Source organism: Homalodisca vitripennis, chromosome 1 (genome assembly GCF_021130785.1).
Source record: "Homalodisca vitripennis isolate AUS2020 chromosome 1, UT_GWSS_2.1, whole genome shotgun sequence".
Classification (NCBI taxonomy): Eukaryota; Metazoa; Arthropoda; class Insecta; order Hemiptera; family Cicadellidae; genus Homalodisca; species Homalodisca vitripennis.
In genome coordinates this window covers 176,070,306-176,094,970 of record NC_060207.1, presented here as the reverse complement: position 1 = coordinate 176,094,970, position 24,665 = coordinate 176,070,306, and the positions used below count along the sequence as shown (strand labels likewise).

At 35.1% G+C, this 24,665-nt stretch overlaps 1 protein-coding gene across 1 annotated transcript in view; it reads right to left on the bottom strand.

Annotated features, from left to right (window-relative positions):
• Positions 1-1,551: 1,551 nt before the first annotated feature.
• LOC124352763 (collagen alpha-1(I) chain-like) overlaps positions 1,552-24,665 on the bottom strand; it is a 57,285-nt gene continuing 34,171 nt past the window's right edge. The window contains exon 2 of the mRNA XM_046802422.1: positions 1,552-6,235. Coding sequence (XP_046658378.1) covers positions 2,438-6,235 — 3,798 coding nt within the window. The 3' untranslated portion in view covers positions 1,552-2,437. The remainder of the gene's footprint in view (positions 6,236-24,665) is intronic.

The following is a 24,665-nucleotide window of genomic DNA, read 5'->3' as shown; positions in this document are numbered from 1 at the left end:
TATATAACAATTCAATATATATTTTATTTGACCACTCCAGTATCAATAAGAACCTTTAAAATAATTCTGTAATAGTAATCAAACTACGTATACGGGTGATATTTTTTAGATATTGACGTTGTGGGTGGGGAGAGATAAATAACAGCCGAGCAGTTGAAGGGTACACATACTGGCCATAAGATCTGCTTATCATTTAAATAAACGAGCTCGTATGCCCTTACGTTAACCGTGAACTTATAATGAATATCAAAATATTTATTACAAGTTTAACATTTTTGTTTTACATCGTTATAAATAATATGTAAGCACCATTATTGTTATTCATGTCCATGGACAGATCTTATAAACCGAAAAGGTAAACCGATTTTTTCATGGTTTTGGAATTTTTTATTATATTGATTGTCTTAAAACATGAAAAAATATATTTCGAGCCCCATAAGCCTATTTTGAAATGTTTACTATAGATTATAATGTCATCCTTAGGTTTTCAGTTTTTACTTTAAATGTGCGTGCACCCTTGCTTATTATTTAAACATTGTTAAATGAGGAATGAGTATCGGCTACACTGCGATGCAAAAGTTAGCGCGCGTGCGTATTATCGTGGATTCGCAGCTATACTATTCTGTATAAGTAACTTCTTTCAGCTACACTATACTGTGTAAGGATCCTATGTCAGCTACAATACAATATAAGAATCCTATTTCAGCTACACTATACTGTGTAAGGATCCTATGTCAGCTACAATACAATATAAGAATACTCTTTCAGCTACATTATACTGTGTAAGGACCCTATTTTTGCTAATGTAATATAAGAATTCTTTTTCAGCTACACTATATTGAATAAGTAACCTCTCTCAGATACACTAAACTACAATAAGTACACTTTAGGGAGTAATTAGATATCATACTTCAAAATGTTCCAACCTTCAACTCTCAATAACTTGAGCTAGTATTCTAATCATGTATACATCTACTAATCTTATTTTCTACATACGAAGTCCAATCAATATTTTTTAAGTGAGATTATTCGTGTTCTTGAGGACAGACTGTTTCATAAATTGGTTTCATCGCTATATTTTTCAGACTAAATAGGCCATCTTGTGCACTCGAATCTTAGTCAATTGAGTGTTAGGTTCTTTTTTTCCCCTCCTGAGGGAAAAGGACAGTTTGTCCCCGCGCTAGTCCTAAAAGGACCTTTGCACCTCGAATGTTAGGTTAACACTGTAATAAATAGAATATTTCATTTTAAAACCTTGGTCATTATAGATGAATAATATAAATGCCATTTCTTTAAGCTGGATGATTTATTTTATGGACCATCAAAAGGAGTTTAATGTTTGCAGCAGTATTGAACATATACTATTTACCACTGCTACGATATAATGACATATTGCTCTTTATAGTGATTTACGCCTGAAGAATGTAAACGAAGTCTTGTCAACTTTGAGGAAGCCTCCATCACTAAAAGATTAATTTCAAGTAAGACATATACAGTAAGCACAAACAGTCTGAAAAAATGTTGATCTAGAGGTAATGCAATAAAACTGCGGTCTCTTTACAGATTTTATATACAAATAATATTCAATACGCAATATATACATAGTTCATAGATCGAAGTTAAAGTACATGGTAAATAAGAATGAGTATTAAGTACAATCCAAAACAATAAATTATTGGCACATATAGTTCATAAATATGGTACTAAAATGATGTGAACAACACACAATAAAATAAATTATGATTTGAAATAAATTCATTCTCAAAAGAAGAATGTATGTATGCTTGTGTATTTGAAATAATATCACTTTCACTTAAGAATATATTGTCTTATGACACTTTAAATTGCAATCCTTACAAGTGCTCATTTGGTACATCTTTCTTAAATAATATCTCTTTTATAGAAGTTGTGCGTCAATAAATGAGTATTAGTTCTGTTTTTATTTATGTAAAGATTATTCATATACTATGTAAACAATATATTTTACGCACAAAACGTGCTCAGTAGGCTTTTTTACTGTCAGGATGACTCACGGATAAAATTTTACTCGGAACACTAACAACTGAAACAATTAATTATTTGTTGCGGAAAGTATTTTTCCGAGAAGTTTTCAGCTGATTGAACATTGTTAAAGTGTATGTCGTGTTTTATTTCGATAAAAAACGTGTCAGATCGTGTCGTGGGCATCGCGCAAAGCCGGTCCGACTTTCACTTGAGGGTCATGGTCCGCGCGAACTTGAGTCTCTCACTGCTAGCACACATACCTACATTCGCTTCTGGTTGCAGCTTCATCATTTCTCTCCTGCATTGTCCCAGCCTTGAACACAATCATGGCTTTGATAAAAAATTACGAATGATGAAGGTGCAAGCAAGAACACGTGAGGCACTGAAATAGTGTATGTGGGTAAACAGGGATACTTCCTTTGGTTCTATTAACTCACGTCACATCCTTCGATTCGGTCGATTGTGTTGTGCTCGTATCCGTCGCCTGGTTGCTCTCTCCGGAATTATCGTCAAACACAGCACCGTACCTGTACTTGACATCGGGAGATTTAAAGACAACATAAGATCCTTCTTCTTTTGGTTGTTCAGAATCCAGAAGATTAATCTCTGGACTTTCGTTTTGACTTTCTTCAGTGACAGATTGGTTTTGGTTTTTGTCCTTACCATGCTCACTATTGTAATAGAGCGCAACACCATTCCGAGTTAGATAGTGAGAAAATTTAGCTTGATCACTTAATTCACCGCTTAATTCTGCATATTGCGATTGAGTTTCCGTTGTCGAATTTGTGTTTTCCGTTCCAAAGTTACTTCTTGTATCCGTAGAATTGACGATTTGTTCCCTTATGTATGACCCTTGAGTGTCACTGTCAGCTACCTGTTGGTACTGGTAGAATGAGTTGGAAGCGGCATGTTGAAGAGGGTCTACTTGGCCGTATAGTTGCTGCAAGCCTTGTTGATGGGGGCCAGGCTGTTGTTGTTCGATAGCTGCTAAAATATCTTGTAAGAGGCCGTTGGACAGAACCTGATCGTGAGCTATAGACTGTTCACCAGTACTACCTATTCCACCAGCAGGCTGAATCTGGAGAGTGTAGCTACCGTGGTTTCCTTGGATTGGAATATTCTGCACACCGTTACCGGTCGTTTGCGTGATAAAGTGACCTCCTTGTGGGTTAAGAAACTGTTGCGATCCCAGATCTATTGATTGAGACTGTGTTATTGTGTTTCCTTCAAGTCCAAGGGATTTTATCAACTGGTTGACTTCTGGAACATTACCTGCGTGATCACCTGCGGACAGTAAGTTATTGTTCTGATAACTAATAGCAGTTGACAGTCCTTGTGTGTCCCCTCCTGTTCCGCTCACTCCTACAGCTCCATTCTGTCCAAAATTTGAAAATGCAAATTGGTTGTTCGAATCTAGTGATTGAGCTATGTTACCACCTGCTATTGTTTGAGAACCATAACTATCAATTGTTTGATGACCTCCATTAGGTGGCGGTGACAAGTCAACCGAAAGAGATTGTGTAATTTGGAAATCGTCTCCTCCACCTCTTCCTCCCTGGTGTCCTTGATCGTGTATATAATTATCTTCATGTTCTTCATTTACTGGTTTTCCTGCTTCAGGAACACTTGGTGGAATATAAGTGCCTCCTTGGAAAGGACGTCCAACTCCTGTGTTCTTGTATTCTACAGACTGACCTATTGCTTCCAGAAATCCTGTAGGGACAGGTTGAACAAACTTAATGGGTTCTTTCGGTTGAATATGATTTGGTCCTTCAACTGTTTTACCTGATGGAACTCCATAAGACAGTCCTGACGCTGATATATCAACATTCTTTCCGCTTTTTGGAGTTTCATATGATTGGCTTATATGGTGATCAGGGGGGGCTATATTGGGTGGGGGTGTTCCACAGCATCCACTTATTGGGACCCCAAATGTCCCTGGAGGTGTATCTCCTGGAACTCCGTAAGATGTAGACAAACTGGAACCTCCGTGACTAGTTCCACCGAAGGATCCAACTGGTTCAGCAAATGGCCCACTGGATCCTCCAAAATGATCTGCTCCAGGAACCCCATATGATGTGCTAGGTGCCTGAGGGACACCATATGAAGATGATGGTACTCCATAGGAAGAGGATGGTGGTGGAGGCGGTCCACTGTAGGATACTCCATTGCCTCCACTTCCTGAAGGTGGTGGTCCATAAGAGTCACTGACAGATCCAAAGTTACCACTTAGTGATTTAGGAGGTCCATAGGAAGAGCTTGGAAGTTTGGGTGGTCCGTAAGAATTTGAAGGAGGATTTGGAGAACCGTATGAGTTGCTTGGAATTTTAGGTGGTCCATAAGCACTGCTCGGCAATTTTGGTGGTCCATAATTGTTTATTGGTTTTGGTGGTCCATAAGAGGGTGGCGGTGGCTTAGGTGGACCATATGTGCCACTAGGTCGTTTAGGGGGTCCATAGGAATTACTTGGTTTTTTAGGTGGCCCATAAGAGCTACTGGGTCTTGGAGGTCCGTATGAACCGCTTGGTTTTGGAGGTCCATAAGATGGAGGTGGTTTGGGCAACTGAGGTGGTGGAAGAGGTGGAGGGGGTCCATCGTAGCCAGTACCAGAAACTATAGAGGGACCAGAAGGAGGTGGTCCGTATGAATCTGATGGTGGTGGCCCATATCCGTCTGATGGTGGAGGGCCATAGGCGTTAGAAGGAGCAAGACTATTAGAATCCAGTGAAGATGTACCAAAATGACCACCTGAAGATTGGGGTGGTGGTGGACCATTGAAACCTCCACCACTAGCTGAGCCACTTCCAGATATTCCAGAACCTGGTAAGGGTACGCCGTATGTTGTAGAAGGATTTTCTGGCGGAGCTCCATATGATCCACTAATTGACCCTAGATTGTCAATTCCTGTTAGGCCACCCCCATCATTGTTACCGCCAGAGAAGTGAGGTGCAGGTCCACAGCATCCACCTCCACCACCACCTATGTCCGCTGTATCTGTGTGTCCAGATATGCTGATCAGTACTCCAGAATCACCATGAGTTGACACATCTAGACTTCCTCCGCCTAATCCAATTTCTACACCCCCACTTGCTGAGTGGCCAAGACCTGTTGGAGCTCCATATGATCCTGATGGTGGAGGTGGTGGTGGGCCACCATATGAAGAATCAATGTTACCCCCATGAATTTCACCTTGCCCGTGGTCACCAGAATCAGGAGGTCCGTATGTGTTACTAGGATTTGAGTTTTGAGGAGGGTGTGCTGTTAGTCCAGGAATTGGTTGCCAACCATCATATCTTATATCTGGCGGCGTTGGAGGAGCAGGAACACCGGGAGGTCCCTTTGGGCTGTCTATAACTGGTGGTCCATAGGATCCACTTGGTCTTGGAGGTCCAGCAGGAGGAGGTCCATATGACGAGCTGGGTGGACCATATGAAACACTTGGAGGTGGTCCCGGTGGAGGTCCATAAGACGTTGGAGGTGGACCATATGAAGGTTTTGGAGGAGGTCCGTAAGAAGGCTTTGGAGGTGGGCCATATGATGGTTTCGGTGGTCCGTAGGATGGTTTGGGAGGAGGTCCATAGGATGGTTTAGGTGGTTTAGGAGGTGGTCCATATGAAGGTTTTGGAGGTCCATAAGCTGGCTTCGGTGGTGGAGGAGGAGGTCCATAAGAATCCAAAGGAGGTCCATACGACCCTGAAGGTTTAGGTGGTGGACCAAATGGGTTTGGCGGAGGAGGGCCATATGAGTTTGATGGCGGTGGTGGCGGCCCAAAAGAAGGCTTGGGAGGTCCATAACTAGGTTTGGGTTTGGGTGGGGGACCATATTGTGGTTTTGGCTTCGGTGGAGGAGGTCCATACTGAGGCTTTGGTGGAGAAGGTGGAGGTCCGTAAGCGCTCAGTGGCGCTGCTGGTGGGTAAGAGTCTGAAGGACCTGAAGGTGCCGATGGGCCAGAAGATCCTCCTAGCTGCGGTGGTCCATAGACGGGCTTCGGACCAAAAGCCGAAGAATCAGGAGGAGGCAAATATGAGTCACCTGGAAGGCCGCCTCCGAAGGAAAGGTCTGGTGGGCCATAGCTACCACTGGGGCCTGATGGTGGACCATGGTTCAAAGGAGCTTCTCTACGATTGACGGTCTCTGAGGCAGATACGTTGGAGTCCGCCGGACTTTCGTTGACAACGGCTGAAACTATTCCGGAAAGCAGCAGCAGTAGTAGTGCCGGCTGTGCGGATATCTGAAAAAAAAACAAAATTTTATTCTCATTAAAAATCTTGATATATCTTTCCAGATTACTAGTATATGGTATAAAAATTTAGGACATTAAATAAAAAAATTAATAAAGGTAATAATAAAATATTGTTTTAATTTTACTTTTTAAAATATAAAGTCACTGGTTTTAAATTAAACTCAAGCACATTTTGTATTGTTGCCAGATTATTGTACATGACGATATTAACACCTAGCAGCACGTACTAGTCAATTTAGATGAAACAATGTTCATATGTATACCTCCGTATCTTACAGCAATAGGCTAAACATTAGTCACCTGGTTACAATAAAATCTAAATTTATTTTATTCTTACAAGTGTCTGGTTATAAATACTTTAAAATCCAAAGAGCCACAGTAAATTCAAATTTGCATTTAATTATGCATTACAATATATCAATTAGTTCTGTAAAAATTCTATTATTATTATTTTTGTAAATGTATTAAGTTATTTCTTATCCATATATACAGTTATACAAATGCACATCAATTAACGATTACATTGTACGATAAATGAGTAACCCATTTCTTTCTTATATTAAGTATAGTAAACATAATATAATAACCCAGATTTGTGTTTGTGAGTGTATTACAAGAAAGTATTCTTGTAAACAGTTTCTAAAATATTTGTGTTAAAAATGTCTGAACGTGTGACATGTTTCGTAATTGTAATCATTTCAGGAAAAAAATGGTGGCTATATAATATTCTTTACTAATCATAAACAATTTAAAAGCATTCGATGGATGTGGTTTTCCACCTGTGTTCCCGTCGTTAAACGCAAAGATGGGGACATTTCACTCACTTGATGAACAACAAAGATGTCACCGTGTTTAATGAGACTTTCCCGGGGCATATGGCACAGTTGTAATGGCATGCGGTGCCATCCACTTACTTACTGACTTTCTGCCTTTCCCTTTCCAAGTACAGAACATCAGTTTACGGCTCAGACGAGGAACTCTGGCTCGGACCAGGTATTTACATTCACTTTCGCCCGTTGTGGGAGACCAGAGGTAAGTGGCCACATGTTGGGTACACCCACTTTCCTCTCTTCTAACTGTTACAATTAGCTGACCCTTGTAAACCGTTCTAACAGATCCGCTGCAGAGAACCGTTACTGTACGTCACCCACTTGCATGGATTCTCAACATTATTTACCAGACTATTATATTTAACCTAGCTTCTCCAGAAAAATTGTATTACAGCTGGAGACTAACAGTATTGTAATTTACATGTTGATTTTTTGAACCCATTTAATATTGAACATTCTTAATTAACTTCCCGTATATTAACAGCCTTTAAGCTTTGGTATTGCAGAAATTGTACACTAGGAGTTTTCTGTTTTCATTAGGAATGTTACTGTTTTCAACTAGATCGGTTCATTATCATGTGAAAGTAGATATTTTACTGTATTTATCCTTTACAACTTCTTTGAATGGATTTCATTAAATCTACATTTTACGATTTGTTTCAATGCTAGAAAACTATTAAGGTAATCTGTAATCTGATCCCAGAAAGAATTTCCTCCTCAAGGTATGTTTAAACGCTCGTATATATTTGAGAACCACAAGTTTATTTTATATTCCTCTAAAACGGTGGAGATTATAAAATCTTGAAATCACATCTCTGTTAAGGGAATATTATATAATAGAAAAAAGCGCAAATAAATTAACACTGCACAGCACGAGAACTATATTATTAGCACAAAACTATTACAAATGAACAATGCTCCAGACCACGTTTCGCGTAAAAGACCTCTCTGATGACAGTGCTAAATTTTTAGTCTTTAGCTTATATATTATTGGAAGAAATAACGATAAACAATCATATGGTAAAACAATATTTAGAATCCCGGTAAAGAAAAGAGAAATTGTGTCAGCGTACGAAGTAATAGGCTTCAGTGATGCTTAGCCAAATTCCATGGTTTAAGATGCAACATCATATAATTCTTTTCTCCTATGTAAAAATGAAATGTTTCTTTTGAAATTTTGCCAAATTATACATTCACATTTTTTTCTTTAGATTAACTTTCATATCAGTATTTAAATTATGAAAGTCCAAACACCAACTCTCCATAAAATGATGTTGGATGGTTGGGATAATTAGGCTACACGTCCTAATATGTCACATGTCAAAATTTCTTTTGATTGCACTAAGATTGTCTGCTTTTTTATCGTTGCCATCATGATTGCTCATAAGACTAATGTAAAAATACTCGCTAACTCTCTGCCAAATACCATGAAGTGATGTGCGCCATAATCGAAATCGGAGTTCCTTATATAGAAAATGTGAGAACAGGCAGAATTGAAGTTTTTTCCTGCTCCACGAATAATACGCTTCGCTAACACACAGCTGTTTCTGTTTCTAGATGATCCGAATCATCATTCCTAGAAATTATAAAACAGAATACGATCACATCTTTCTACGAATGCCGTACAGCAAAAAGAAAGAGTTTTACAGTCTAATTATTAGGTCAAACACGTTAAAAAAAATATTTTTTTTTAAAGATGCCTGCTTTATAAATATTTGAAAATTTTAAAATTAATAGTACATCACCTCAATGAATAACCACTTAACGGGGATACATTGTAAGGGAACTAATAAAAAAGTGCATTCTTCTCGTAAAAATTGGAAAAGGAAATAATCTGTTTAGTCCCATCATTTATTTTAGCTATTTAAATTCCAAATATGTAGTGCGTCACAAATTTAGATCTATTCTTTTTTTAATGGGACCGGAAATAATTCTTCATTTAAAAACATTCTCAAGAACAAAAATGTATGTATGTTTTCGTGTATGAAAATGAAACGGATTTTATCAGGGTAAAGACAACTCAAAGAAGAAGATACGTCAAGTTGAGTAATAAAATGAATATGTAGAAAAAATAAGGCATATTAATTTCTACGTAACTAAAAATCTGATGGCAGCTACCAAATAGCTCAATTCTTGAAGTGAGTAACAATAGGCACTAAAGAGTGGCACTAATGCCGTAACACAGCGCCGCGCCTGTGCCGATCTGCTACAGTACCCACTTCCTGCGATTAGTACTATTAATTGTTATCTAACCGGTGTGGCTTAGTTGACGTGACGCAGCAGAACTGTTCGGTAGAACATGACTCTGTGGCTGCGACTTTACCACAATTCAACATTCAACTACGGCAGAGCAAGGTCACTTTCCTCACGGTCTCTTTCCTTTAGAACTTCCATTTAGAACTCTTTGCTTTAGTTTATAAATGGATTTAACTGTAAACATCGACATGCGAATTTCTTATAGAGTTATTGATGATCTTAAATAAAATAATAGTGAAACTAATGTATTGTTTTTGGCAACACATCTGCGAACATGACGAGAAAATGGCGATTATAGATGTCTTTAACAAAATAATTTCTGACACATCTTGCTGTAACCTTTAGCCGTAACCGCCTTCGATTGAGTTAACGAGGAAGATTTTGGAAATTAATTTCAGTCATTTCTCCTTAGAAGAAAGAGTCATCAGACCTGTTCCAGCCTCTCCAGTCAAGGCAGGCAGGGGTGTCACACCCGTATGTATAGCCCAGCGACTGATTTTAACACAGAGATCCACACTAACTCCAACAGTCACCTCTTGCAGTAGACTAGACCTATCCGTTTACTCTTGCACCCCAATATCTCGACATTTTCAGTTAGTGATATGCCGCTCCTAGACATACATAATGTTGCCCAGTTTTAAGTGACACATGGTTTTTGCTGTTCCCAGTATTAATAGTCTCAACTGGAAGGTATAAACCAGACAGAAGTGAATTTCCTGGACAAACAACATTATTTTTTGTAACTTCCACTGCTGTCAATGTGAACCATTATCATCAAGGTGAGCAGCGTTCCTCATCAGAATAGAACAGTTGTTCGTCCCAGTGCGATCAACTTTAGTTAATTTTGTAGCAATATTTCTTAATGGGATCATCATGGGTCTTTTAGGATCACAATGAATTACAGGAGCAGCAATATTTCAATATTTGACATATAGTAACCAGCTCTTGGCTGGAATTTCGACGTTCACCTCTTTACTTTCGACGTAAGTGTCCCTCTTGCCTTGTTGGGAAGTTTTTTACTGTAGTAGATGAACTGAAAATATCAAATTCCAGGATTTCGAGAGAAGCACAATCCAACCATGATGTTGTGGAAATGTGAAATAGTTGAAATTCTCCAGAGATCCATGAAATCCCTCAACCCAGCACATTTTTCCACACGAACTCGATTACTGTTCTATCGTAACAAACCAAAAAAAATAGTTCATTTCGTTACGTAGAATGGATCATTGTTGTAACTATTAATGTAGTGATTTTCATAAGCTATTCAATTATCAAGCACCAAAAAGTCCTCAGAGAAGACGATAATATAAGTCCATTGCCACTCTCGGTGGCTATGAAATCCTTGAAGACATACTTTTTCGTAGCTCAAATCATATCCGAATACATATACGGTTAAACGTACTTAGTTTTGTAGGAGTTATTGAAGAAATTCAAAGCTGCGAGAAATATGGAGTATAAGAAAAGAGTACATAATTTTCAAGCGCTGGAGGAATATCAAACAGGCCATATGTACAACTTATATACATTATTCGATCAAATACAAGTAAATGTCGCTTTACATTATTGCGTTTTATATACACGTTAATGCCTTCATCGAAGTCACGTTATATCCTACAAGATACATGGATAAGAATCGTGTCTTCTCACAAAATAAAATACTTAGATGAAGGATGTGTATTTCCTTGACACTGCGTGCTCTATCAATCAATAATGTTCAAAGACGCAGCAATTTAATCAGAATCCTTAACAGAAACTGCACAATAGACTTGCTTGAAATCTCGTAGCACATATTTTAAATATATTGAATAAAGTCTTTTTGCTTGTAACGTTTATGTAGTTTATTATTAAATATCCAGCTTTAAGACGGATCACTGCTATTTATAAGATAAAATAGTTTTCATGGAAAGGTAATAAAATTTAATTAATCAAAACATTTTCAGAATATAAAGCAGCGTATTACTGCTTTATTGCTGTAAGCAGTTATTTTTTCAAGGACTATCTACCCAGCTACTGACTAAAACCTGCAGAAACTAAATATTTGAACGTTATTTATATTTACCCTAATGGCTATTTTATACTCTACGGAAGTCCACGAATCCTAAAAAGGCTAATCCCACTCAGTCATATACTGATTTATATTATGTTACGTAATATAAATAGCATATCATATTACTTAATATATGTTACTTAAAGCAATCAGAAGCAATCCAAAAGCAATTTACTGCAAAATAGTATAGTAGATTTTGAAGTATAATATAGGCTATCTACAACACTGTAATGTAATATACTGCATATCTACTTAGTGCGAATTGTGTATTGAAAAGGTCTTGAAGACATGACTTTGATCTATACAGGTAATATTCAAGGTATGTAGATTTTTAGAATATATTAAATAAACAATATTACATGTTAATTAACGTTTAACAAGAAACTGTTATGAAATAAATAGTTTGGAATATTTTCAAAGTGGACTATTAAAGTTCTGAGCACTTTATTTTAATAACTATAAGAATAGGAGATTAATAAAACTGAACAAAGATTAGGAATTAAACTGAATAAATATAATCAACCTGAATATTTTTTCTAGTAATTTCGTTTCTCTCAATTCATACAGTTAAACTAATGCAACCAACAAATATTATCTGTAAAGTAGAGGTGTTTTATTGTGATTTATTAATTTACTTTTTACATCTGTAAAACAATATACGCACGTGACAAACACGCATTAATAAAAATTTGGACAACAATAACAAAAGCTTTATAAGGAGGTGGTGCAGTGTGCAATATGAATTTGTGCGATCTTACATTTTGGAAAAAACTATTTCGAAAAAACAGCCAAGAAATGTGGAGTTTCCAAAATATCAATCTATTGCAATTTAACCAAGAACTAAGAAACCTTGAAACAAATATATTCGAGACACGGTAAGGACAGACTGTGTGACACACTTGCAACACAGACCTGTATTTGTGATGAGACAATACTGTCTATTAGACAGAGTCAACTTTCTCCAAACCGAACCCGGTTTTGTCTTCACTTCTCGCGTGGTCGTCCACGTTTCCAAATAAGTACCGTGTAAATGATTACTTATTGGTTACTGTTTAAGGACAGTACTATCAGCTATCTCTCACTTTGTCAAGATTACTTCACACACGACAGCAATTAGTTATTATAAAAAAAAACTGTTTTTTTCAATTCTACAAAAATCCCTTATATAAAAATCCAAACTTAATTTGGCAAAAGAATGATGCTCCACCAGTCACATGGTAATTAATGACAATGGTTTTCGAAAAGTGTCACGAAAAGCTTGGTAAACCTGAGTGACCCCAAGATCACGTGATTTAAAACTTTAAGCTAAAAAGTCTGAGGAATTACAAAAATAATGTTGCAGCATACTGAAACCTGTAATAAAAATTAATTTGAAGTGTTATTCAATGATATCAACATATTTTGTAAGCAATGAGATTCAAATTTAAAATATCGTGGTAAAAGACGTAGATCGAGTGTAATTACTCTGCCAAGATAGTCTCAATTTCGTCAACGCATATTTAAAAAAATTAAATGAACAATAAAACATAAAGGACATTGAAATATGTATAAAACGACCGATTAAAATTACAGGAGATACAAGATAACGTTACCTGTTATCTCGGAGAGGTTCAAATTGTTTCCAAAATAGGAGTTTTTGTACTTTTAGCTACTACTTTGTGATTAAACCCCTTCAAACAGCTACTATGTATCAAAAGCTAATTTTCCATTCCAAAAATTACCATTTTCATAAGATTTTTATTTATTTCTCAAATTATAGTCACTTATGTATAATTTATACAGTGTAGATAAGTACACTGATTATACTGTAATTCATTAATGATTAAAAATTCTTAAAAATGTTATAATAGTGATTATTTTTAGAGAATTCCTATTTTAATTAGACTTGTACATATACTCTTTTACTATATTTTAATTCTTGAAGTGGCCAAAACAATATTTAGTTCGTTATCTATTTGAAGAAAATATTAAATTATAAATAATTATAGATAATCATTTTATCAGTAGCCTTTAAGATAATATATGTACATATAAAAATAGCATGGTGGTATCTTGAAAGTATACGAAAGACAGTGGATAAATGTATTGAGCAATATCTGGAAATGAGCGGCGAGGTAAATCTAAGATTACACAAAGACCCAATTTTCTGGGCGGATTACAAAAACAATAGAGCGCCTCGGTTTGACAAAGACAAGCAGTCGCTCCATCAACCGGGCTAATGTCGGCTGCCAATGTCTCACCTGGCGAGACGGAGTGATTATTCTCACCGCACAGTCACCGTGAACCTGATCACAGTTGAACATTACTTACTCGGTCACCATGGTCAGGACTGCTTGTCTCTGGCTAACCTAGATATATAGAACAGCTTAGTCCTGACCATGGTGACCGAGTAATTAATGTTCGACAGTGATCAGGTTCACGGTGACTGTGCGGTGAGAATAATCGTTCCGTCTCGCCAGGTGGACATTAGCAGTCGACATTAGCCCGGTTGATGGAGTGACTGCTTGTCTCTGGCTAACCTAGATATATAGGACAGCTTAGTCCTGACCATGGTGACCGAGTAATTAATGTTCGACAGTGATCAGGTTCACGGTGACTGTGCTGTGAGAATAATCGTTCCGTCTCGCCAGGTGGGACATTAGCAGTCGACATTAGCCCGGTTGATGGAGTGACTGCTTGTCTCTGGCTAACCTAGATATATAGTATAGCTTAGTCCTGACCATGGTGACCGAGTAATTAATGTTCGACAGTGATCAGGTTCACGGTGACTGTGCTGTGAGAATAATCGTTCCGTCTCGCCAGATGGGACATTAGCAGTCGACATTAGCCCGGTTGATGGAGTGACTGCTTGTCTCTGGCTAACCTAGATATATAGGACAGCTTAGTCCTGACCATGGTGACCGAGTAAGTAATGTTCCACAGTGATCAGGTTCACGGTGACTGTGCGGTGAGAATAATAGTTCTGACTCTCCAGGTGGGACATTGGCAGTCGCCATTAGCCCGGTTCATACATTACGCTACTATTCTCTGAGCATAACTGTGCATTCTGTTTATATATATTGCCCCGTTAAAACAGCTACTATGTTTAAAATGTTAATTTTCCACCCCAAAATTACCATTTTCTTTAATTTTTTATTACTTACTCGGGCACCATGGTCAGGACTAAGCTGTCCTATATATATATATATATATATATATATATATATATATATATATATATATATATATATAGGTTAGCCAAAGACAAGCAGTACTCCATCAACCGGGCTAACGTCGGCTGCCATGTCTCATCTGGCGAGAAGGAACGATTATTTTCACATCACAGTCAACGTGAACCTAATGACTGTAAAGAGATTATACTCTCTGACACCAAGGTCAAAGCTAGGATATCCTATTTGTCAGGATTTTACTAAGATAAGTAGTCACTAAATCAACGGCATTAATGTCGGTTGCCAATGTGTCACCTGGTGAGACAGAACGGCTATTATTATTGCACAGTAACCGTGAACCCGATCACCGTGATGTGAGTGAGAAACATTACTCACTTTGTCATCACGGTTAGGATTGGTCTATATAGGATATCTATGTTGGTGTCGCAATTGTAAAGAGTGACGATCTTATCAGCCGTTAGGTAATCTTGACCAGACACTGCTTATTGTGTTGGCTATAAAATTCGTCAAAACGTAAATAAGAATAATATGTTTGAGAAATATGACGATATTTATGAGAAAACACATGTTTTATATAACGTTGGATTTGATCTGTCTTGACCGGCAATAGAATAGGTAATCTGATGTAAAGTTATGTTAAAAATATTACTTTTCTGTTTCTGTTGTTTATGACATTGAAGACGTTTAGACAAAGGAGATTTATTGAATTGAACATCTGTTTCACCATTCAGATTCACTGAAGTATGGGTTCAAATACTATTTAGATTTAGTTCATACTTAAACTGAACTTTGTTTGAAAAAACTTTTTTTTGTTATACATTATATTATGTATACATTATTATATGTATATTTTCTTATTATTTGATTAAAAACTATTGATCTCTTATAGAGAAAGCCTCGTATCTGCTTAAAGTATTGTTAAAGAAATGGTTATGTTTGATGTCAGTTTTCAAAATTAAACAGCAAGAGTCACTAGCATTCGAATTTTTAGTTTATAAGGTCTTAATTTGGTGAATTGGTAAGAATTTCTTTTGTGTAAAACATCTAACTTTGTAACTAACTTGCTTCAATTTAAGGCAGCACTGTACTAGAATTAAAACTACCTCAGTTAACATCTTTTTACAAAAGTTCCTTTACTACAACCTTTCATAGTCTTAATGACTTATTCTTATAAATATTTGACAAACCAGAATAAGATATTCCGATTATCATGTGATGTATTCTCTCTTATCTACTTGGGAAAAGTCCAAAATATTTACATTTGGGCTGGTCACAGATATTACTAAAAATCATCTCTATCTTAAATAAGGAATTACAAATCGTTATCAATAATATTAGTTAAGGGATGTATTTAAAGTTTAAAGAGTACTTCATTAGGTCAGTTCTATGATAAAATTTGATAAAAAATTACACTACTAATTCCTTTATTAATGTTATACGAAAAATAATTTTCACGAAATAAAATCAGCATATCCATGTAATTATTAGATTTTACTGGTTTAAATTTTATACCAATTAATATAACATAATCTTAATACTGCAGTTTAGTGACGGATAGCTAGTGTAACGGTTACATTATTTGTAGCGTTTTACAGTGTCAAATTTGTAGCATACTCTTTGTTTATAAAACTAACTACTGCTACAATGCCTTTGAGTAATAAAAAAAATGTGATAGAAATTGTATCAGTTTTGTAATCAACTAGTTCTTATCAGTAAATCTTTAGTAAGATGCGAAACACCTAAGTGCAAATCACAAAGCTAATCAAGGATTTGCATAGCGCTGAATGATTTTAGCTTGAATGATATTAGGAATAGGTAACAAAAGTAACATGGTATTCCTACACAGATTTAATCACAACAAGGAATTCGGTGACTTATGTTACCGTTGTCTTTGTTTATAAATTACTAAAAAACTGTATATGCATTAAAAATTAAAGTGGACTAAATATATTCTTTTTGATAAATACTGCGTGCCTCTTTTGACAATGTTGTGTTATCGCGTCCTGCGCGTAATCGTGTTTGGACATGCCCGCAGTCCCGAGTAAGAGGACACGTGCCGTCACGCAGGACATCTCCAGGACTACAAGGACGTGACAATCTCCACGTTTGGCGGTCAAGGACGTGCCTTACCTAATGTAGGACCGGCACGGTCTGGCCTAGCCTATCATTTCATCGTTAGATATATCAAGGTCTAGTGACCATTCGAAAAGGCCTTATTGGGTTCGATGATCTCACCCTTACAACAGTTCACGCATTGGTACCTGCCACTTATCATTTTTATAACCTTCCACAGCGTAACCTAATCATTCGTAGGATGTCTAGTGAACGAACTGAGCAATATTCCGTTGAAAATGGCATGTTTTGCTATTAAATGGGTTAAAAACATTCGTAGAATATCCGAAGAAGGAATCGAACTATGTTTCGATAAAAATGACATATTTTGCTATCACTCAATTGGCTGGTAAAATCCCTTTTCTGTCTTTATATTCCTTTTTATATCTGTCTGATATTCGCAGGAGCGAAATATAGCTGTCTAACTAATTGAGCTATATTTCGTTAGAAATGGTATTTTTATCAATCGCCTGGCAAAAATCCTTTTCTGTTAGTTTGTCTGTACATCTTACGCCTGCCTAATATACGCAAGATATCCGAAGAACGAATTGAACTACATACATTTTGCAAGGTACTTTCATGAAAGCTTTTCCACGATACGTCACCCGGCAAACTCTTACTTTGTAATAAAATGTTAACTGTGTTTATTTATTCACTTTGTTATTTATACTCGTTTAAAAAATCCTCCGTCACATACAAATCACATTCTTTTCTTTTAATACATACATAAAGTTTGCAATTTTATTGTTTTCCTAGAGTTTCTGATATTACATTTATGAAACAATATTGTTATTTAAAACATGTTGCCTGAATTTATATTAAGCGTTTATTACTTGATCAATACATTACGTAAAAGGTAAAAGTCTTTTTAGAATGTTTTACTCGTAAATGAATATTTTTATCAAGAATTTCAATAATTATTGTTCAGTGGGAATTGTTATAAACCTGAAAAATAATTTAATGGTGCACATACTATTGTAAAAAACACATGTGTTTGGCTATTGAGGAAATTAAAATACTAGCTTGTTTTATTAATTGTTATTTGTGTTCCCCTAGTTGTAACATTATTATATTTTGTGCAACTCTCATATTTTATTAGCCTAATAGATGTTAGAATTACGAAATAAGTTTTTAAAAATATCTATGACAGTGAGTGAAGGTTTAACTCACGTAACATCTAACAATGACATCCCTCATCTGTGATAACATTGTATATCTAAAACAACATTACGGAAATTAAATACAGTAGTACAATTAGCGTAAATGACTTGCAGTAGTTTTTTTACGAGGAATTAAATCCTCATTGAGCTGTGCAAATTACGGTTTCTCTCATCCGGTAGTACTTTCACTTCCAAATTGAAATGTTAGCACAATGCATGTCTTGAATGTGTTGGTGAAAGCGACCGGGATCGTTTGCATAGAGACGGGAACTGAACTCCTACACTTGTGTGAGAGAAGGCACTGACCTACACCTTCACATGCAGACTCTTCGAACTCTCTGTTTGTGATGATAGTGGCTAAAAGTGTGCGGTTTATGGATAAATTTTTTATCTTGCATAATCACAACCTATTACAAACTTTAATAGACTTAAGTTTCGGTTTAACATGTTGCAGGCTGAAGTCCAAAATATTCAAAGGATCCCATCTGTATACGATTTCTGTGGGAAAGCATTTAATGTTGTAAATTACTGAAATTGTATTGCCAGACCCCGGGGAAACCGGAAAAATAGGATATGAGTATTTACATCATAATTATAAATTATAACTGGAAATGTAATTTTTTTATTAAATACTGTAAACATGTAACTTAACAGGTCTTCCGTGTGTTTCATTTTAAATTGTCACAAATTACTAGATACATATATTTTATTTGAGTATAATTATAAAAAAAATATTCTATATTTTCTTGCTTTTACAAACAGTTTCTCTAAAGGCTGTGATTACGAAAATAAGGAAAAAAATTGGATCCGATCACACCACCCTTCGCGTACGTATGAGCTTTTAGTATTACATACTTCGTTATCCCATTCTACGTTATTTCTGTGCATTATTAAGTTTTTAACTTTAAGACATAAATATAACGGTTTTTTATATTTGAGTGTGTTATTACTGCACTAGGAATAAAGTAAATATAAACCATGTTGTGGTGTATTAAATTATTCATCTCAATGTTATTCAATTTAAAGCTAAGGTTGTAGCGACTGAAATCACCTCTTTTTACCACAGCGATATTTTACTACGTTGTTTTTGTTTGAAAATTGTTCATTATATGGTCATTTTAAATCCACTGTATAAAACATTGTATTTTTGAAAATTGGTTTCTTGAGCGTTTACACAATAATTTCATATATGTCCGTTTTAACTACATTTCTTATATGTCATTTTTTTGTAGTAACCGATATTCGTATTCGTAAAAGTAACAAGTGTGTGCTGTAAGATCGACACCTACAAAACCAATCATTCTAAACTAGAAGGAACGGGAGAAGAATAAAACGAGTTTACAATTGTTTTTGTGGGAAGGAATAAAGATGACACGATATGCCGCGCCGGACAGTATTGCTGACTGCTAAGAGGGAAAAATTACTAATGTAATTGTTGATAATTTTATGTAATAAATCAGCAATCACCCATATCGCAATCAATCAGGGTATTATTAAGTGATACTTCCCTGTAGAATATGTGCTCTCTTTATCTCTCATCTTGAGGTCGAATCGTGTGAAGTCACGTGACAGGGAAGGTGTATATTATTATCGTCTGCAGTTACAACAGAGGTAGTTCTCAACGTACTAACTATAAGTCATATTGCCTTATCATAGCAAAATGAGAAATCATAGCAAGATACAAATGAGAATTCTAAGTTGAATTGAAGTGATTGCTTTCAGTAAAACTGCCTTCAGTACATCACATTTTAAATAACTGTAGGTATTCTGCAACAATACATCTTTGTGCTTATTTTTATGAAAAGTGATTCACAACTTTATATCGTTGTCTTTTTCAGAAAATATGTTATAATACATAATTGTTGCGTAATAATGTTCCCGCAAAGTAATTTTATCGATAAAATTATCGCAAATTTATAAAGAACTTAAGTCCCATAGCGGAAAAATCTATCTGTGCTTTATTTTAAGACTTTATATACTACTGAGTCTAAAAACATCACAGTAATTTGTATGTCGGTGGAGCGCGCTCAACTGCTATGGCTGTAGAACGACACTGTTTTGTGACTTTTTCTTGTTTATGCTGCGGTTCACCGTCGTTTGAAGTTTTTTGAGAAGTTGTAATTTGATTTATAAACATGGTTACAGATTCTTTAACAGTAGCAATTAAGAAGGTGTGCCAGTAAAGTAAATTTAAGTGAAAATCCCTAAATACGTTGACAATTTGTATTATCAAATTAGTTATTGAGACTCATGAAAGTGAGTTTCTTTCATTTGTGAAACACATAGGAACTGTCTAATATATTGTTGACAAATTGCCTCAAAGTCTTTAAAATACTGCGTATTTATTTCATTCATAAATTGCCCATATTTTATTCACACTATTGGAATTTGTTATGATATGTTCACAATTTTAAAGCTAACATCGATATTTAAAACCGTTCATGTACATTTTAACATATGAGTATGCTATTAACATTGGTATAGGAAAGAATAGATTTGATAAAATACAACTCAACTCAGACTCTCGTACTGAAATGAATGCAAATGCATTATATACCACTGTATACATTAGATTATAGTGTTTACATAGACGTCACAACCGGCAGTGAATAAAAATATTTTCCACACTTTATCACGCACAGCTCTCCTAAGGAGCGAGCGCGGCCGGAAAACACGGTCAGCAAGTACAGTGAAAGGGCTAATGACCTGCCGCTGACTCTATCAGTGGCTACAATCAGCTGATCATTAATCAGCTGTTAATTCCCAGTGACATCTGTCTTCATCAGAGTCTGCTATGCTACTGCCGCTCGGGCGTACTAATGGTGGCAGAGTTGTTCAGTCCACATCATTAACCTTGTGCCCGTGTCCACGGTACATCACTTCAGTATTAGCCTTGATGGTGGTGAAGATGCACGCGTGTCACGACTTGATGTAGTACTCAACGGTTTAACTACGGTTTCTGATACGCACTGTTTCCCAGTTAAAAACATATTTTGAGCTAAATTTACATATTTATATAATTTTAAAAATTATTTACCGTTATACTGTAAATGGTCAAGCAGTCCAAGCGGCGTGTTCCTTTCCTAATACCTTTAATATAGATCAACACTATATATAGTGTTGATTGAACTTTATAAGTTCAATCAACACTAATTCAAAATTTCCATAAAGTATTACTACGCATCGTTTTTCAAGATTTACATTGAACTAATTCATACTTTCTTAACTAATAAAGCGAGTGTAAAATTCAGCAATATTTAGTAATAATAATTCAATATGTCTGTAAGCTTTCCGTCAACTATCTCACAACATCTTCTGGAAAAGTTAGGTGTGGTTCTTATTATATTGGTTTTTCTATGAGCTCGGTAGAATAAGGAGAAATAAAAATTGGCCTCTCATTTTTGACAAAAGTTCTGTCTGCATATCTAATTGGGTAATACATAAAAAATCCTTTTGATGCATCATTGTGTTGGCGAGTTTTAAATAATGTGTAGCATTCTCGATCGGCTCAATATTTCCTAAATGAGTGGAAAGAGCGTATGTAGACATTTATCTAATTATATTTCGAGAGTTATAATAAATATTTTATAATAATATTTCTTACTATTTATAGATATTCACACATTTATGAAATATTGAAAAACTACTAAAACGTCTAACGAACAAATATTTGTGACACTCTAGTCGAGTCTAATTAACACAATACTATAGGAATTGTCATTGGATGACGCCAAGCCTTGTGAAGTCACTTTAAACAATATACGGTAGCAAACGTATTTTTAAACGTCAGAGGAGAAATTCTAACCAAGTTATTAGAAACATTTAATTATTTTAAAATAACAAATTATAAAAAATTGCATAGATGGTGGCATAAAATAAAACATTTTCGCACTTTCTCATTATAATGTGATCGGGAGAAGATTGATTATACCTACAACATTCAAGAATAAACGGCAGATGATTGTTTCACCTGTTTCACCATGTATCTTTAAGGTTAATAAAAGTCAGTATGGAGACATCATGTGCTGGCTCACTCCATTACCCCTTCCCCCATCCACCCCCTACCACCAGACTGCCCCATCGAGTTTACGACGACCATTTGTAGCTCATCTTGAGTTACGACCACTTAATAGATCACTAACAAATACTTATGGTGGCATGTAGCTAAAAGGAGCATTTATACCGTTCCGAGAACAGTACCAGTATATAATCAGGCATTTGTTTAAAACCACTAACGTTTCTTTTGCATACGATCGTTCTCAGTGTAGACAAATTCAGAAATTATTCATTGTATCAAGGATTCATTAATCAATAAATACTTTCAGTATTCAGGCTTTAAGTCATTTTATATCATGTTATCTGAAATTTCCTTCATAATAATATGCTTAAGATAACTCATACAATTACTGTATTTATTCTTACAATATACAACATTTTTCAAAACTATCTTTCATAGTTCAATATACTTCTAAAAGTCATATTCTAATCCAAACCATAACAAAACAAAGAAAGACACACTATGTAAGTATAATAACCACATTTTCAACCATAGTTTATTTAGTTCAAATTATTACCCAATATTAAAGATACATTTTTATCTTCTCACTAAAGATATTTGGGGTTTATTACTACACATGTATAAAATACATATGATTAAGCAAAGCATTACAAATAAAGTGTCTAGATTGGCAAATGTTAATAATTTACATAATCCGTGCAGTGAACTAACGTCCCCTAACACTTTGGAAATGTTAGACGAGCTTTCGTGTTTTAATCAAGCTGTAAGTGCCCCCGAAGCTGGTCTTTATCTGTTGTTTTTTGCAGGTCTCAATTCTTTTAAGTGGGGCTTGGAATACGCCTTCGGGCGGAACTTTTTGCTTGTCTCACTAAAATGTAATAGAACGCTTGGCCTTGACTTATATTACAGGCTCACAGGAGAAGCTGTTATATTACCTAATTTTCAGTAAGGTCGTCATAACTGCACATTGATGGACGAACTCTTTGAATTAAGGGTGTACGCTTCCATTCACTCAATATATACTCGAGAGACTTTTATTACGCATTTTCAGTTCAACAGGAAGAGTTATTCTTAAGGAGCAAGTGTCCAGTGTGTGTTTTAATAAATACATTTTAAATCATTTCAATTATTTTTAATAATGCCTTTGAATTCTGCAAAATTATACTTGAATATAAGAATTTAAAAATAAGTATAAAAATACGTTAAAATTAAAATATTAAGTTTACTTATAAGAGAAGTATTATAATATGGTCGATTTAAATCTAAATTCCTCGTATTAAGTTAGTAAAAAAATGCACTAAAATAAATCTAAATAAAAAAAAATATTTTAAATTTCATTTTAAAATGTTAACACCAACTAATGGTTGATCAAACTGGCTTGTAACATTGCTCCTGGAGAATATTACTCCTGGAAAACATTACTCTTGGAGAATATTGCTCATAGGGAAACATTAATTGTAAACGCTTTATATAGAATAATATTATGGAATAACGTTCCTTACTGGCAATTTAAAATGATGAAATAAACTAAGCTTTTTAAATAGGATACTTAAACATCCAATTGTTTTAGCGAATGTCTGATGTAGACAAAACCAGCACATACATTCCAACATAGACTTGCTGGTTACTTTTATTTGGTTTCTTAGGGAATAAGTTTCTTTACGCTTGGCTTATTGTTATATACGGGTAACTTGATACGTTATCGGCAACATAATTTACATGGTTTCATCCATCCGATCAACACTTTGCAGACATAAATTTGAAGGATGTAGTATTCTTTACAGTGTGATAAATAATATATATATATATATATATATATATATATATATATATATATATAAAGATGTTTTAGCTACATAGTAGAACCGGCTATGACTATGGAAAATAAAATTGTAGAGAGAAAAAATTCGACAATATTCCCAGGAATATACCTTCCTCAAGAAGTGACCGAATGGACATCATTTTTTCTTTTATATATATTGACAGCAGCATATTTTGGCCTTATATACTCTCACTTGACGTAGACAATGGAATCGTAATGGGGATCACTTGTACGTCAGATAAGTTTGAGACAATTATTCTTGCATTTCCAAATAAATTATACATACACATTACATTCCGGATAGTCCAGAAACTATTATTTGGTACAGAGTGCATATATTTATGTATATATTAGTAATGTAAGAGCTGAAATTCCTGATTGAAATTAGAGGATTTTACTCGGTGGGCGAGTATATATATACACAGTCACCATGATTAATTATTGTTACTGACTTCCTTTTGAATATAGACGTATTGAAATATGTACAGGATCACTCTGTTTAACAACCTTTTACAAATAATTCACAAATATTTCAAAATAATAATAAATAATTTCTTTAACTAAAAAGTCAAATATGAAATAGGAGTTCCCAAGACAGGTATATAATCTATTTTTTAATTAAAATAAAAAGATTAATTGCTCTAAAATTACAAATAATCGAGTTTGAAAGTTACCACAAACTAACTAGAAGAGCTGCAATAACGGTAGTTGTGTTGAGATTTATCTGGTTTATTTATGATTTTAGGCAAATAATATGCAATCAAAATGTGAAAATTCATAACTCGTAAATCCGGTTAAACACTAAAACAGGTCAAATTGCATACAAGATAGGTTTTTTTATTTTTAGTTTAAAATTTTTGAATTTTACAACTACATTAAAAAAATATTAAATTACCGTTTTAACTTTTCTTCTTTACCAGGCAAACATTTTAGTACTGGTCTCGTTATGGAGCTGTAAAACTCACAATTGAAAATAAAAACTTCCTAAATTTTCTTAATTACT